General features: G+C 55.1%; 1 protein-coding gene across 4 annotated transcripts; it reads right to left on the bottom strand.

The window, feature by feature from the left end:
• Positions 1-3065: 3065 nt before the first annotated feature.
• On the bottom strand, positions 3066-16084 carry LOC144277324 (CYFIP-related Rac1 interactor A-like). 4 transcript variants are annotated; one of them, XM_077838048.1, is made up of 12 exons: positions 15975-16000; positions 15674-15754; positions 12470-12549; positions 11217-11338; positions 11019-11124; positions 10029-10165; positions 9469-9546; positions 8776-8892; positions 8249-8328; positions 7734-7860; positions 6431-6501; positions 3066-3860 (listed from the first exon to the last, which is right to left on the bottom strand). In XM_077838048.1, exons 3-12 carry the CDS (start codon positions 12540-12542, stop codon positions 3797-3799), a joined length of 975 nt encoding a protein of 324 aa, XP_077694174.1. In that variant the 5' UTR covers positions 12543-12549; positions 15674-15754; positions 15975-16000; the 3' UTR covers positions 3066-3796. The 4 variants fall into 4 exon arrangements, with proteins under 4 accessions (XP_077694174.1, XP_077694173.1, XP_077694176.1 ...); XM_077838047.1 differs by lacking the exon at positions 15674-15754 and having other exon boundaries at positions 15975-16084; XM_077838050.1 differs by lacking the exon at positions 15975-16000 and having other exon boundaries at positions 15670-15954.
• Positions 16085-16726: the final 642 nt, after the last annotated feature.

The following is a 16726-nucleotide window of genomic DNA, read 5'->3' as shown; positions in this document are numbered from 1 at the left end:
GGGAGCGGAGCCGTTGGGTGACTGAGGGGGATTTGGCGGCAGGGTCCCTGGGAAAGCCGCCAGCATCTGCTGCCCAAGGTGTGTCCCTGCAGCAGGGGTGGCAGGGTTTGGGCAGGGCTCGGCTGTGCTTCCGTGCACCCAAGACTTGGTCCCCGCCTCTGTCAGAGCACCCTGGAGCACGGAGCATGTTACAAACATGACACTGAATTTTCAAGAGACAAGTGATTTTGGGGCTCCCCAGCAGGAAACATTGTCAAAGGGCCCAGATTGCCGGAAAATGCAGCTCCCCCTCACCCTGAATATCAGGCCTGTCTTGAGGGCCCCAAAGCTCTAGTCACCCAAGGTGTCTGAAGGCTTAACACCTAGGATTCCCAGGCCTTTGCTCTAACCACCAGATCCGCCCCCTCCAGGCCTATGAGGTTGGTTATTTGCTTTTGTTTTTTCCTTCCATTCAGGACTTTCCTTTGCGATTAACATAACCCACAGATGGCTTCTTATTTCCTGGAGTCCGGTGCCGTTTGCTGTCTTTGCAGCAGCTGGCGTGAGGTGCTGGGTCCACCTGGCAAACAAACCCACCAAAGGGTGAAGTCTGGGCCTGATCCTGCATTGCTGATGCCCTTGCAGCCAATGGGAGCTCTGCTTGGGCCGGTGTTGTAGGACAGGGCCCTTGGCAAACCATTTCAAAGCGTCCCAAACACGGGACTGGTGATTTGATAGGTAAGGTTCGTTTTAAGGCTCCCTCTCCTCCCCCCCCCCCCCACTTTTTTTCAATTTTGCAAAGTGCTTAGTTTGCTAGGTGACGCTTTCGCTGCATAAGGCAAGTTCGCTGCCCCGAGGAGTGTGCAGTGGAGGTGGGGCAGATACCCCAGTGTGCGCTGCGGGGGGCACTGGCAGAGCGAGGGGGGAAACGCTCCAGAGAGGGTTTCTGGGGTTGCACTCAGCTGGCCTGTCTTGCTGTGTGCGGTTTTATCAGTGCATTTCCACCTGGCGTTGAGCAGTGTGTGCGGGGGGGGGGGGGGGGGGCGATCAGCTAGGGAACGTGTGGGGGGGGGGGGCGCAAAGGGGAGGCTGTGCTGGTGCGGGGTGGTATGGAGCCCAGAGGGGCAGAGCGGAGGGCCCGGGAAGAGCAGCCGGAGGAAACGCGAGCTGAGATGCAGGTAGCAGCAGAGGCTCCAAAATGGGCGGGTGGGGGGGTGTTTTTTTGTCACTGGAGGGATGTGGCTGGGCTGGCGGTGAAGGACAGAGAGCCTGGCATGGCTAGAGAAGAGCAGGAGGAGGGAGGCCTTGTGGCGGGGGGTTAGCGGCGGGAATGGAGAGGAGACGCTGCATGGAGGAGCTTGTTGACGGGGGGTGGCCCCAAGGCTGGTGTGAACCGGGCGAGCGGGTTGTGGTCTGTGCTAGAGAAGAGTGGGGGGTGGGATGGGGCTAGTTGGGTTGGAGTTGGTGGATCATGGTGGGATGTCCTGCCTGAGGTACCGGAAAGGCAGCTGAGGAAGAGACCAAAGAAGTCGAGGTGGGAGTCATCGGTGGAGAGGCAGGAGCTGAAAGCAGCGGGGGCAGGTGGGAGGGGCACAGTCCTGTGGGCTGGGGGAGACGAGCCCCCCAGTGTGCTGATGACTGGGAGTCTGGTGCGGAAAGATAAATGGGTTGGGGGTTGAAGTCTGTACAAACCCTGATTCCCCCCACCGGGCCCTGCTGTACATCCAGAAATGATGGGGCAGGTTCCATTTCAACCAATGCGTCCGGGCGAGGAGTGTCCCCAGGGGGCCTTTTGGCTGCTGTCTCTGAGGGGCGCTGGGCTGAAGCGCGGTGCCCTGGGTCAGCTGCTAGGTCTGGCATGGCCTTCTGCCTGCCCTGGGCTCGCTGATTCTCGCTTTGCCGCTGCTGACTGGGGTCTGCGGGGTGGAAATTCCCACCCATTCGTCACCAGTGTCCAGGGCACTCATAGAATCATAGAATATCAGGATTGGAAGGGACCTCAGGAGGTCATCTAGGCCAAACCCCTGCTCAAAGCAGGGCCAGTCCCCAATTTTTGCCCCAGATCCCTAAATGGCCCCCTCAAGGATTGAACTCACAAGCCTGGGTTTAGCAGACCAATGCTCAAACCACTGAGCTATCCCTCCCGCACTGGTCCCCCATGGCTGGGTACCGAGTCACGGGAACGGCCCCATCCTAATGGCAGGCCTGTTCTTCTGCTTCTTTAATACAAACTTGCGCAGAGAATTCACGGCTTCAGCTCTGGGAGCTGCCTCTCATCAGGTGCCCCCAGGGCTTGGATTTCTCTGGCGCTGCTGAGGCCGAGCATCCGATCTGGGCTTGGGGCTCGGCTCCTGGGGCTCTGGGCTGGGAGCTTTTGGGCAAACGAGCCGAGAGGCAATTAACGGCCAGCTTCCGATAGTATCGTGGGGCCACCTGCTGGACAAGAGACGCAGAGCACACACCGGCTGAAAGGAGCCGGGCAACCTCAGTGAGCCAATGGGATCAGTGGCACGGGTCCAGTTTGTGTCCCCTGGCTGCAAATGGGCACCGCTCCCAGCTTCCCCTGCTGCAGGCCACCGGAGCGACTCCGGCCGTCGCCGGCACTGCTGCAGGGCCCAGCATTGCTACTCCGGTAGTAGCCTTTGGCAGGTGGAATCAGGAGTGGACAAAGGCCAGAGTGCTGGATCCTGGGCCCCCAAGTCCCCATGTTGGAGGGGACCCAGCTGCGACAGGAAGGCAGCGTCACAGGTGGAAGGGGTTAGGAAGATCAAGGACTCTGGCGTGAGGAAGACGGTGCCTCTCCGTGGGGGGCGAGGGGGTCAAGCCTGTTGGGAGCCCTCAACGTTTTGCAGTGAAAGGGGATGAAATACTGGTGGATCTTTATAGAGCATGGCCTGGCACTGCTAGATCGTAGGGAATGCTGTGTTGTCGCCCTCTCCCGGCAGCTAGCAGGGGAAGCAATGACCAGGGGGCGGTGGACAGCTGATTGCAGGGGGGGTTGCGCGTGACCCCTTTCCCCCGGTGGAGGAAGCCCCGGCGAGGCCAAGCAACAGAGACGGCGCCAGTCTGGCAATAAACAGATTAAATGTTATTTTATTTCACACAAAAATGTACAAAATAACAGGTGAGTGGCTTTTAATTGTTTTATATTAAAAATCTAAGAGGTGCACTGAGCTATTTTCAATGGACTCAGTGCGGGAGGGTTTCAAGATGATGTCTTTTTCTTCTTCTTCATCGTCGTCGTTGTCATCGTTGTCACAGTCGGACCCTTGGAGTGATTCACGCACATTATTTACATCTGTCAGGAGAGGCGGCTTCCTGCCGGCCATGCCCTGGACCCCTCCCTTCGCACTTGGGGGGGTGTAGTCCAGATAAAGTGACCCTACACTGTACCCCTGTGGGAACCATGGGACGCCCCCCTTGCTCCTGGGCTTCTATCCCCGAGCCCCCACCCCAAGCTCAGGCAGGCTAAGAACTGGGCATGTCACATCGCCACTGAGGGGGTGCTGGGGGTGGGAAACGGAACGGAGACGCACGGAGTGGGTGGCACGCAGCCTGCCAGAGTTGGACACTGATCTTCTCTGGAGGGAGGCGGGGGGCGTTGGGGAGGGCGGATTTGTGGGCTGCTTAGTTTGTTCTTGTATTTCTGCATTTTTATTTTTTAAAAACTTTTTTCCCTTTCTTTACAAAATGAGGACTATGATCATGGTTATTTATAGCAACATGGCAACATTTAAAATTTTCTGCTGACAGTTCTAAGTTAAGCCTCCAGGCCTCAGCTGCACAGATCTCCCCCACCCCACCGCTCTCGAGGCGCTCACTGCAACAGGGCCCGGATCTGCTTGGACGTGGTGTCGTCGTTGAGGTGCCGGGTGGTGTACCTGCAAATGGAGGAGGGGGATTTATGCTATTGAAGAGTCCACGTGGTGCTTTTCAAGCCATTAAGTCTCCTCTCTGTCTCCCAGAACCAACCGTCGTGACGAGCTCAGGCCAAACCATTTTGATCGCATTGTGGTGTTTATGCTGACTCCACATTTTAATCCTGTCCCACCAGGAAACCTCTGAACAGTGAATGCTCAGGACAAAGAAGGGAATGGCAAGGCACAGACAGGAATCTCAGGCAAGCAACGGAGCAGGAATTTACCACGCAAGGGAGGACTAATGCCCCTTATGAAGGAGCCATTTATCTTATGAAGTGGGATTTAGACTGAGAACCTGTGTGTGACAAGGGGTCTAATCCAAGGGTTGGGAATTGTGCTATATAACACAGAGGCCAGCCACAAGAAATGCGCCTCGAAGCACACCTGAACCCTGACCCTTTCCCCAGACACAAGGCCAGCAGCCTAGCTGCTTCAGGCATCAGATTCAAATATGCTGGAGACCAGCACTCCAAAGGATCTATCTAATGGGAGCAGATCCCAAGCACAGTTGAGATCAACCTAAACATCTGTCGGAGAACGCCTCCGAGTCCATGGGTGTGCTTCAGCTGACACTCAAAAGGAAGCTCGGTGGACCTGGAACCAAGAGTTTTAGCCCCGTGCATTTCGGATCCATGCCTCAGAGAGCAATGGGCACGCACCAGAAACACAATCTTTGCACTGGCTGATTCAGGGACTTGAAAGCATGATTACTATGGGTATTACTGCCGTGCCTGGGGGCCTTCACTGCGATTGTGTTAGGTGCTGCACATACGCATAGTAAGAGATGGTCTTTGCCTCATAGAGCTCAGTCTAAATAGACAAGACAGGTGAGAGAAAGGGCCGTATTATTACCCTCCTTTTACAGATGGGGAAACTAAGGCATAAAGTGACTAGTCTGGAGTTGGACAGGTTGTCAGCAGTAGAGGTGGGAGTGTGAACCTGGATCTCCTGAGGCCCATTCAGGGCCAAAACCAACCTGCCTGTCTGTAGAGACAAGGCGCCTTGAATCTGTAGGTCACTGGCTCACACCCAACCTAGCTCAGTAGCAATCTATAGGGGCTACCACCAGACAGCGGTTTGGTGACCTGTCTGAAATGAGTTGGAGAGTTCTCAGAGGGCAGGTGTCTCCACGACAGGAAAACATCCAGCACAGCTGATGGAAAATCAGCCTCCCTGTTGGCACTTTCTTCAGCAGAGTCAAGGACTGAACAAGCCATAAAGTCTGAGTTGCTCCCACCCTTCTGGGAGTTCGGGGGGCATCTGCTACTGGACTAGTCTTGTAGTGGAATGGATTTGAGCCCCCAGGTCTGTCAGCCTGGCACCTTGAAATGCCCAGGGAAACATTAAATCAAGGGAGAACCAAAGCCATTCTAGTTATTGCCGGTCTGTCTGCTGAATGCACTGTCTGATCTCAGCTTGGCTCCTGGAGGCTTTGAGCTGTATTCTGTGCAAGTGTTTTCGAGAAGAGAGTTCTCAGCAGGGGAGGAGATGGGGCAGACGAGCCTCTCTTACCAAAACAGTCACAGAGGGTGGACTTTATACTAATTCATAAAGAAGAGAACAAACGTGTGTGTGTGTGTGATCATCTGCTCTGACCTCTCGTCCATCACAGGCCAGAGAACTCCTCCAAAATAATTCCTAGAGCGGATCTTTTAGAAAAACATCCACTCTTGATTTTAAAATGGTCAGTGATGGGGACTCCATCACAATCCTGGGTAAATTGTTCCAATGGTTAATTACCCTCCTTGTGAAAAATGTATGCCTTATTTCCAGTCTGAGTATGTCTAGTGTCAACTTCCAGCCATTGGTTCATGTTAGACCTTTCTCTGAGAGATCGAATACACACGCACCCCAGTGAGCCGAGCTGACAAGGGGATGGAGCATGCGCCTACTCAGCAAGTGAAGCTGTGGTTGTAGCATGGGTCACGTCCCCGCTAGTTTTAACCTAGTTCATGTGGGCAACAATAGCAGTGAAAACATAGCAGCACAGACCCTGGCCAGCGACCTCAGGGTGTACCCAGAGTCCCCAGCAGGCTGGTGCTGGGGTCAGCAAGCCCATGTCACCATGTCTTCATGACCACCGGTCCCTGCACCAGCTGCATTTGCTAGGTATGCCAACCTGCACTATGATCACACTTTCATTTGCTGTGTAGATGTAACCAAAGACATATGACTCCCGTTGACGTTCCCCAGCTGGCCATGAAAATCTTGTCTCTCTCTGATACAGCTGCTGAAATCCCTGTCAGCACGGTGGAATTTCCACCTTCTCAGCATTACCGCTCGTATTAGCAATGCTGTTTCTGCACTGGGGATGTGTTTCCACCGGGAACTGGCGCCAAACCTGACCAGCTAGTCCCTGCCCTCGATTGTGATCTGAGCTGGCTCTGAGCGGGGAAGAAGAATCTTGAGGCTTTTTGGCAGCGAAGAAGGAAAGGAAAGGCATCTCATGTGACCACATCTCCTGTTTCGGCCCCACCCTCCTTCTCAGCGCGAAGGCAGCTGTTGGTCCGGTAGGACAGAGCTATACATACCTCAGTGCGTTCAGGAGCCCCTCTGTGCTGGTTGAAGGCTGATCTTTCAAGACTTTGATGCATCCTTTCATCTACCAGGATTAGAGAGAGAGAGCCAGGCGGGTCAGCGCTCAAATGAAAAGAGCACATGGCAGGTGGGAGCAGGGAATGGCAGCCCCCTGACCCACACCTTCTGAGGAAGGACTGAGTGTTCTCTCTTAGCCCGTCCTTCTCACACTTCCCAGCTGTGTCTTGGCTTCCCTGTCCCTCTCCTTTTTGGCTTTGTCGCCACCCAGCAGATGAAGGGGTGATTGTCGCATAGGTAGATACAAGCACCCTTGCCTCAGTCTAGCTAGCATGGTTAAGAACAGCTGGGAAGACGTGGTGGGCCAGCAACCTGAATGCGTACCGAGGATCCCCTGCCGGGCAGATTAAAGCACTGAAATCACACCTTCATTTGCTGTGTAGACATACCCTTTGTTTCTTAAAATGTCCCACCCCTGCTGCTATTGGTTGCAGCACTGCAGTGGTGGGAACTCCAGTGTAGACAAGGCCCCAGGTATATTAACCGCAATTCTAAGACCTCCTCTGAGAAGAGTTAAAATACCAGCCACTGACCACCTCTAGGTTTCTCACCAGTGCTATCCCCAGTGGAGCTGCATCCAGTGGTGGGAAATGTTTAGTCTTGAGACAGCCTTGCTTTCTTCCTCCATCTGTCTCTTTATCTCCAGTACTTCCTTCCTACCTTATTCATAAAATCTTGGACTGGGAATTATCCTGCACCCGCACTGCGTTCTAGGCTGACCGCTGAGTCTCTTAGCTGGCTGCCAGCTGCTCAAGTGCGGTGCCTGGAGGCCCCTGTCCTGCGGTGTGTCTCGTGCACATTACCGCAGATGGGAATCTAGCTGTGGTACGACTCCTGGTCTTTGGGCAACTAGGAAAGCCAAAAGTGAGCCGCCACCCAGGCTGGCTGGTAAGTGCTGTGCTAAGAGTGACTCTGCTGGATGTCACCCCTTGCGTATCTCACGCTGACCAAGACCTCATTGCTCAGAGGTAGGAGAGCAGGAGCGATTCTTGCTCGGCTACTTGTGATGGGCTCATCCAGCCCAGAAGAACCAACAGAACCTGGGTGGAGGTGAAGCAACTTCTCTCTGACTCTGCCCTGATCCAGGGGGTGGCTAGCAGGACCGCTCCTGCTAACCACCAAACCTATGCCTGTAGGCCCCATAGCACTCCCCATCTCTGGCTTCACTGCCTCGTGATTTTCTTCTCGTGCTCTTTTGCTGGGCAATGCACCATCTATTGAGACCAAGGTGTCACTCACGTCAATTTTGGAGGTCTTTGCGAAAGCCCCGACGGGGTGAACGTGATCGTAGAGGATAATGACTCCAACCATCACTCGCATGCAGAAGAGAAGAGTCTCAGTGTTGGTAAACCGGCTCCTGTATTCCCTGAAATCAAGAGCGGGGTCAAAGTGACAAGCCGAGGGAAGTCTGGCAGGGTCTGACTTAGTGTCCTTATTGCTGCTGGCAAGTGAAGGGAGATGAGAAGGAGCATCCCATGGGGGGGGTCACAGGTGGGAGAGCTTCTACCTGTACATTCCCCTTCTATATGGGTGCCTATATGTGTTTACAAGCTGGGCTTGGGGACCTGCAAGGATCTCTCAGCGCTCAGGAACTGCATGGATTCACTCCTGGTAGGGTGACTGCTTAGTCCCGGTCTTCCCAGTGTACGTTGATGGAATTCCCTCCCTTGGCTTCCTGCTGGCCTGTGATTTTAGAAGCCATCTGCCAGCCCGGGTTCCACGCCTAGGCACACGGGCCAGGATGAAATACTCACGGGGTCTCCAGCATCACCCTGCAGACACAGGCCATGGTGCTCAGACAGTCAGTTGTGTCCTCAATGGGGAGGGTCTTGTTCTGAAAGGAGAGAATGTGAGAGACACTAGATTTGCCTCCTGATCCCCTGTGCCCCTCGCTGGAGGGGAGGGATCAGTTAGGGACTGAATCACTTCATCGTATTGCTATTTCCCTAACCCCTGTTCAGTTGGTCTCCCTCTATAAACTCCTGTGCCTATGCTGCTATGGACAACACACCTGTTTCTTATGACAAAGGATGTCCATGACCACGGATGTTGGAAACGTGCTGAATTCGTGAAGGAATCCTTCCAAAGCTCGCATCCTGTTTTCTCTCATGGTGAATCATTGGGCCAAATTTACTGCTGGGCACAGCTTGATTGACTTCAATGGTGTCTCACTGGTTTACCCAACAGGTACATCTAGGCTATTGTCTATATTTCTCTCCTCCAGCCCCCCTCCCCTTCTCTCGGCTTTTGGTTTCTCTTTCTGTCTTTGGGGCTCACTCACCTCTGAAACAAACTTGGTTGTGGCGTTGCTTAGAGTTTTAAGCATAGGCGTGGCCTCTGCATAGAAGAGAGACATCCTGTTGGCCATTTCATTGTTAACGTCACTCTCGGCCTCCAACTGCAGGACATGAGATGCGAAAGACGGCTTGGTCACTAATCCCAACAGGACTGGGCAAATGCTGAAAATGTCTGAGCCCATCCTAATCTGCCCTGTTGGAATGTGCTGAACAGACCCAGACTATAACCTCACCAGCTCACACCTCCCAGTTCAGGTCTGGGTTTGCTGAACTTGGGGGCTCAACCCGGACCGCCTTCAGGTTTGTTCACCCCAAGCCTTGCTGGTGCGGCAGAGAGGCGAGGGGACCTAACGCAGCCGTCCTCCGGTTCATTCTGCGCATCACTTTATGAGAGGCCCACCTACTGCTTGTGTCCTCCACAGCTTGCTCCTCGAGATGTTTAGTTCTGCCAACCATCTGGTAGAGCATCGAGTGACAAGCACTGCCCCTGCAGGAATCTCTCATCTTACTTTTCTAGCAGTTTATGTAGAGTTCACCCCCAAAGCTTTTTACCCAGTGTTAACCCGGGCTAGCAGGGCTAAACAGACCTCCATATCCACGCTCATTCCACGCTCATTCCATCCCACACTGCTCTGACAAGGAACTCAAACCCTTTGGGAGGGGGACCGACCTCTTACCTGTAAATTGTTAATGCGATTTCGGCTGAGGGTTCTTCTGTAGTAGCTAAAATCATTCTGGATGGCAGGGTTGGTCATCTGCAGCAAACATGGACAGAGAAGATTGGAGGTCTGGTAAACTGCTCTTGGTAACGCTCCCATAGGGCAGAATGGGCCTTAGATCTGGATTTGTTAGACTGGGGGCCAGTTTCCAAGAGATGGTTGAAAGAGGAGTGGATAAACCTCTCAAAATCTAGCATAAGGGATGATACCCCAGTGGCGATTGGTGGGAATGGTCCAGAGGACCTAGTGTAGGCTAGTTCCACTGCCCGTTTGTCTGAGTGGTTCGTTTGGTTTACGCTTGCATGTCAAGTAAAGCAGAGCTAATTCACCAAGTCACAATTTAGCATTACAAGGAGGAACATGCCAGGGAATATTGACTCCCTGAAGAGCATGGCTTGTGTTGGGCTGTTACTGCGTCATGCAGCATTGGTTCTCTAAACCAACAGACCATCACTGGGAAAGCCGAGTTTCCGAGCTCCCGTGTTCTGTCTCCAGCGGGACATGCAAAGCTTCCCTACCTTGAACTCGTCGAAGCTGAGGGTGAAGTGTAGGATTTCTGCAAACTGCTTTGCTAGGGCTTGTTCTCTCTCAAGGTGCTGAGTCGGCGCATAGGGCGGGCTAGTCAGAGCTTCCAGCAAGCTGCGCAAAGCATTCTCTGGGAGCGGGAGGAGAGAAAAAGGTGTATTACAGGGTGGCATGTCACCCAGCGATTGCCAGCGCTCAGGCTTAACCCTCCCCCACCCCGCATGGAGCAGTTCAGCCTTAGCTGGCAGCAGATTTAACTGCAGGTTCTGGGCTATAACCTCCCCATCTCCCGCGCTCAGGGGCTTTTCTACCTCTCCTGACCCAGGGACACGCACCAGCGGTGTTTCCCCTCCCTGCAAGCTGCTGGAAGCAAATCTCTTCATTCTCGTTTAACAGCGGGGTTATTTCCTGGGTGAATCCCCTTGATCTCATTCCAAAGGTGAGCAGCCTCTGGATGGCTCAGCAAAGGAAGGGAGCTGGCCTATTTCAGCCACCCAATCACTTGATGTCACTGGAACAGAGCTGATAATCTGATCTGTTGTGTCCACTTCAGCCCCTTCCAGCCAATCTGCTTTTCAAATATTGGTGAATCTAGCCTCTTCTTCTCCCCACCCCAGTGAGTGAGATCTGTTTCGCAATCCCCATTTTACAGATGGGGAAACTGAGGCACAGAGTGTCACAGTGACTTGCCTTAGACACGCAAGTCAGTGGCAGAATCCGGACTTGAACCCAGGGCGGAGCCCCACTCCTGAGCCTTAACTACTAGACCATCCTCCCCTCTGAAGCCCAAGGCCAAATGCTGCAGTCCTTGCTGAGGCAACGCGCCGGTTGTTCTGAATGAAGGACAGGTGGGTGCGGCCCAGTGATAGCGTTTGGAGTGACATGCGGGGCAGGGAGCTGGATGTGGGCTGAGGGCAGCAGGTTTGTGCAGGTGTTCGGGGGACAGGAACGGAGATTGCGTTATTAATGGAGCTGGGGCTCACCCAGTCGAAGAGAGAACTCATAGAAGCGTTTCAGCTTTGCCACTAGAGGGCACACGGCGTTCCAGGCCTTCTCCTGTAGCTGGAGGTCATTGGGATTTTGGATTGCCTACAAGGAACCGAGATGGCAAGCTCATCGTTCGTGCCTGAATCCCTGCCCGTGTCCCCAGGCCAATGGCTGGAGGAGCTGAAGAGCTTTACCTCTCTGATCTCCAGCCCAGCCCCCGTGTAGGACTGCAGTTCAGCCAGGATTGTCTGTGCTTCCTCTAGCACGGCATTGACCTGGTTCCACACAGCTGTCTCGGCTTCCGTGGGCTGAGCATCTGCATCGGATCACCCCCCCCAAGAAAGCAACATTTCAGCGTGTGCGTCGGACAGCGAGAGTGAGGGCTCTTTGGCGGCCGGTCCCCGAGCAGTCTTAGACCCGGGGAAACGCACTGGCTTGTCTGGGGCGCAAGGGCAGACAGAGCGATTCCTCTGCCTAAGGCTGTGGAGAAAGTGCCGACGAAAGATGTGCGAAAGGGAAATTAGAAAACCTCCCACCAGTAGGGCCAGGCCCCGTCTAGTGCTAGGCCTCATCTATCCGCTAGTCAGATCTGAACCTTCTGGAGACCTGGCTCTCCTCTCCCCAGTGATCTAGTCACACACGCAGGCTCCCAACGGAAAAGAAACGTGTGCAAAGGAAACAACACAAAGCAAACCAAAGGGAAGAAACGTCTCCTGCTGAGAGAACAACCCAATTGGAATGAGATGCTTTGGAATATGACTCCCCTCCACGGGCTTGGTTCTGATCCCATAGCAAATCAGGAGTCAGTGGACCTACAGAAGCATCATACTGGTGTAGGGAGGGAATGGGGCCCTTTCTTTCCTGACTGGGCCAGATTCTGGGCTCAACTTCCAATCTTACTGCTCCTGAATGGGCCCATCAGATCCCTTCCTGCCTCACTTCGCACGGGAAAACAGCTCCCTGTTAACTAACATTGTCTCTCTGGAATAATGGGTGGGACTGAGAGGATTTACATGGCAGGTAAATGTTAAGAATTCAGGCTTCTGGCTGGGACCTGAATGCCTGGCTGAGCTTCTGGCTTTGGGTTATAATCAACAGAGCAGAAACCAGAAGGAGAAGATAACCTTACAGGGATGGGACAGGCACTAGGGATGGAGAGCTAAGCCCACCTCCAGCTCTGAAATGCCCCTACCAAAACCCTGAATGGCCTGACAGCCCTTTCTGCCGCCCCTTTGGAAACCAGCCTTTTAAATCCCCCAACATCTGGCAAGACCAGCTTCCTGAGAAATCGCCTACGGGAGACCAAGCGGGATGGTGAGTGGGGAAGAAATCGCTACAATTTCTGGAATGGGTACGATGCCATGGGAGATTAACTGAGACGACAACTTAAAATGACATGAATGTGGGGGGAAAAAAAATAAAAAATAAAATAAAAATCCCATCTCACGTTCAAAGTCAAGGAAAAAATTAGGGCCTTGTTCAAGGTCGTTATAAGTCAACACTTTAAGAAGGTTCCCCATGTGACACCTGCAAGAGAAGAGACAAGAGGAAAAAAATACGATGGGTAGTGAGGTGGCGTTCATGGAAGGAAGCAGTGGGAGCACTAGCCTGAGGGAAACATCTGGGCAGCAGGAAGAGCCCCTCGGGCATCAGAGCGTCAAGGGGTTTGGCCGGCTGTGTCACTCCGGAATCTTTGTGGCCGCACGTAAGAGGTGCCAGTTGTTGGCTCTTCGTAAGCAAGAGCCTAAGGGAGGCAAAGGCTATTGAGCCCAGCAACTTTGCAGCACGCGGCAATTCTAACCTTAAAGAGCCGTGCTGCTCAGTTAGAACGAGCTGAGGCTCATTAGAGACTCTCCCAAGATCTTGATGGCGACTGCAGCCATACGTGGCTCACGGGCGGGCGGCCCAGCAGCTGCTCCCAGCCCAATGAGCTGCAGCCTCTTCCTGCCCTCAGATGGAGATGAGCGTTGGCTGATGAGGGTGGTGACCAACAGTAACAAGCAAAGTGAGGGAGAGCCGCTGTTCTCCAGGAGGGAGAGGGGGGGGAATGGTCCCAGGGCTTCCTGGAGTCCCGCTGCATGGGGTGGGTATGTCTCATTTCATCTCCAAAGCCAATACCTGCCCCTTGAGTCTCAGGGAGGTAATTACCCAGCAGCGTGGAACATCCATCTACCCCACAGTTACAGCCAGCTCCGGGGACCCGGAGGCAACATGGTTCCGATGAGACTTTAACCTCCTGGCCCATACCCAGGCTGAAGCTTTGGACGTGTCCAGCCCTGGTCCCAGAACATGGGTCTGGGCCAGGCTCTGCTACAAATTGGCAGCTTGTTTGGAAGGGAATCTCCTGGCTTGCTCACAGTCAGGAGGTACCTGGGGCCCTGCTGGGGGAATTGCTCTTGTGACAACCAGGAAAGGTCCTTGAATGGGGCCTTAGGGCTGAGCCATCCCTCCTGGCCCCATCTCCAGCCTCACGCTGCAAGGGCCTCCCCAGTGCTGCAGAGCCAGAGGACTATTTTGGGCTCCCCCCGAGGCCTCTCTGAGCCAGACTCTGTGGTGAACAGAGCCCTTGCCTCTCAGCCCCCGCCGGGAGGCAGCGTGTGAGCTGTGCTCCCTTGCACTATTTTTACACCCCTCGGGTTTTCCTGAGTGCTGACTCTGAGCTGCTTCTCTGAGTGGACGAGGAGGGGCAGCCATGGGGGCTCTTGTCTCGCTGGTTTGCCCAGGTTAGTCAAAGGCAGGTGGGTTATTTTAGGAGTGACCCCAGCTTTCCGTCCTCCTTGTTCCCTTTCCTACCCACTTGGGAGCGCCGGACCCATCTTCAGCACTGGTGCAGCTTACAGAGCGAGCTCCAGCCTGGATGTGTTTTGACCATGGGGGCCTCTCACCCCACGGCGAGCAGTGGGGTGGCGTTGCCAGCGTGAACAAGTCTCTGTTTTAGTTCTCACTGTGCTGCTCCCTGATCCTCCAGCTCCAGGGGCTGGGGCCAAAGGGAGTTTGGCTCCCTGAAGCTGTTGGATGTTGCCTGCAGTACAATGAGGCAGCACAAATCCTTCCTTCCTCCTTCTGCGGCAGCATGTGACCAGCCATTACAGGCAGACGGGCTCTTTGGGGGCTTATTGGCCTTCCGGGAGGCTTATTAGCGGTCCAAGTCCTACAGGCTTGTGAGCAGCGAAGGGGATTCAGGCATCATGGGGCAGACCAGGCAGCTGCCTCGGGAGAGCGTGTTTGGGGCTGAGATCCTAGTGTGGACGGCAATGGCCTCTCTCTCTCCCAAATATCCTCTGGGGGAATGTCACCTCTCCTCCACGGCTGCCATAAATGAATTGCCCAGGTTGCTGGGAAGCCTCGCTCCATAGCAAATCTGTCTCGGCACCTGGATCCTAGAGCCATGGGTGCTGGATAAATAAAGAGAGCCAGTGGGCTGGGGCCTCTCCGTTCGGGCAGCGGCCGGGGAGCGGTGGGTGCTCCAGCGTGGAGGAACCTCCCCCCCCGTTAAGGATAAAACCAGGAAAGCCCCTGAGCTCTCCATTGGCATCTGCAGGGTGAGGCCGGAGCTGCTCGTTTGATGGGAGGACGTAAGATTTCCCTCCCCGGACCTGGCTGGCGATGGAGATGGGATGTGACAGGCGGCAGGGAAATCACATGGTGGTTTCACGTGGGAGAGAGTCTATTTAATGCCCCCACCCCATTCCCCTGCTCAGTGGCGACGCAGGGCCGGCCTTAGGGAAAATGGCGACCTGGGCAAAAATGTATTTTGGCGCCTCTGGTTCACGCTGCCTCCCTGGGCTCCAAACACATCGCCCCCATCCCCCCTGGTCCCTGCCACCTCCCCAGGCTCCAAACACATCACCCCCATCCCCCCTGGTCCCTGCCACCTCCCCAGGCTCCCAACCCATCCCCCACATCACCCCTGGGCCAGCAGCCTCCCCATCTATCCCCCCATCCCCTCTGGTCCCCACAGCCTCCCTGGGCTCTCCACCCATCGCCCATGGCACCCACCACCTTCCCAGGCTCCCAACCCATCCCCCCATCTCCTCTGGCTCCTGCTACCTCCCCGGGCTCCCTACCCACCCATCCGCCCTGGCTCCTGCTACCTCCCCAGGCTCCCCATCAACCCTGGCCCCCACTGCCTCCCCCAGGCTCCGCACCCATCCCTCTGGCTCCTGTTGCCTCTCCTGGCCCCCTCATCCATCACCCCTAGTGCTGCTGCCTCCCTGGGCTCCCCACTCATCACCCCAGGCCCTGCAACCTCCCCTCCCACCCATTGCCCTGAGCTCCCTTCTGCAGCCTCGCACCCCGGGCTTGCACCCACTCCTTGCCTCTCGACCCTGGTGCACCCCCCTGATCACGGTGCCCCGGGTGGTCGCCCACATTGCCCACCAGTAAGGCCGGCCCTGTGTCCACCTGTCCAGCCTAGCCTACGGGAGCTGCCAGTGCCAGCCTATCCCAAGCTAGGGAACTGTTTCCCACTGTTCGTTTGGCTGCGGCTGCCCTCGCTCAGAGAGGTCTCTAGGGATGTTACCAAACGTAATAAGGCCCATCAGTCAAGCCCATTGCAGGGACCAGTGTGAATGTATGGTCATCTTTAGAGAGCAGCGGCTTTTCCTCCTGCCAGGCACAGAAATCCCCCGGCCCTGAGCGCGGGACTTACTTTCAAAATCCAGGAAAAAATGAGGACAGTTTTCTAAATCTTTGCCCAATACCTTTATCAGGTTGCCCATGGCCAGCAGACCTGAGCGAGAGAAAGAACAGAATGGAACAGCACAAGCACTGAGAGCTACAGCATGCCACCGCCCGGAGCACGGCGCTCCTCCTCCCACCTGGCCCAGAGCCATCCACCCTCTTGCACCTCTCAGACGGCCCACGCCCGGCGGAGAGCCCCTGGCCAAAGGCTCCCTCGCAGTCATCCCCTCTTACCAGAGGGTGACACTACCAAGCCTGGGCCGACTTACCTGCCTGCGCCAGATACAGCTGGTATCGGCTCTGCAAATACAGGGGAGTCTCCCTCTGCCTCCCCACCTGGCTATGGACTTTGGGATGCAAGAGCAGGTGAGCGGCGGTGAAAGCTGGGCATGCTACTGTCCGCAGCACAGCCGTCTGCTCCACCTGCGTCCCTCTCCTGCTGGGTGTCTGCGTGAGGACGCGGAAACGCGACTGCTCTCCCCGCCACTTCTGTTTTTTCTATTTTTGAGGCCGGAGGGGAAGCGGAGAGCTTGTTCCGTGCCTCGAATTTCCTGTGTGAGCCTCTCGCATCTTCCCCTCCACCCGAGCTATTCTGCCTTTCAGGACTTCCTCCTAGCCCAGCAGAACGGCAGAGGCCCCCTGACTTCCCTAACGCTTGCTGCTGCTATTTCTTGGCGCCCCTTCAGCTGCACTGAGAACCTGTTCCCCTGACTGGCTGGGGTCAGAAGGCAGGAGCCCTTATTGGGCCCACCTAGCATCTGTCTGCCACTGAGGGCACTGGGATGGGAAAACACCCGTCCCCATAACACCACGACCCTTACACTTCCTTAAACGGAGCTGCAGGCAAACCAGTCCCTGTGAAGCTGCACGGGACAGTTCCACAAACGAATGGGAACAGGTCTCCCTGAGCACCAGTTTGCATGCGCCCCTTGGGTTTACATACTGCTACTTGAGAGGTCTGGGCTAAGGCCTGGCATGCTTCAGTTGTTCAGCTCTGGGCAGTTCACAATCATCATGAAGT

This window comes from Eretmochelys imbricata, chromosome 19 (assembly GCF_965152235.1).
Source record: "Eretmochelys imbricata isolate rEreImb1 chromosome 19, rEreImb1.hap1, whole genome shotgun sequence".
In the NCBI taxonomy this organism is placed as follows: domain Eukaryota; kingdom Metazoa; phylum Chordata; order Testudines; family Cheloniidae; genus Eretmochelys; species Eretmochelys imbricata.
This window is presented reverse-complemented; position numbering and strand designations above follow the sequence as displayed.

Bases quoted from the DNA above. Each gene is read 5' to 3' on its own strand.
- LOC144277324 (XM_077838050.1), bottom strand. From the start codon at position 15,929: ATGACTGCGAGGGAGCCTTTGGCCAGGGGCTCTCCGCCGGGCGTGGGC. The intron at 8,329-8,775 runs GTGAGTGAGCCC...CTCTCCTTTCAG, and splicing joins CAACCAAGTTTGTTTCAGAG to AACAAGACCCTCCCCATTGA. The intron at 3,861-6,430 runs GTATGTATAGCT...CTCCATTTGCAG, and splicing joins GGGCTCCTGAACGCACTGAG to GTACACCACCCGGCACCTCA.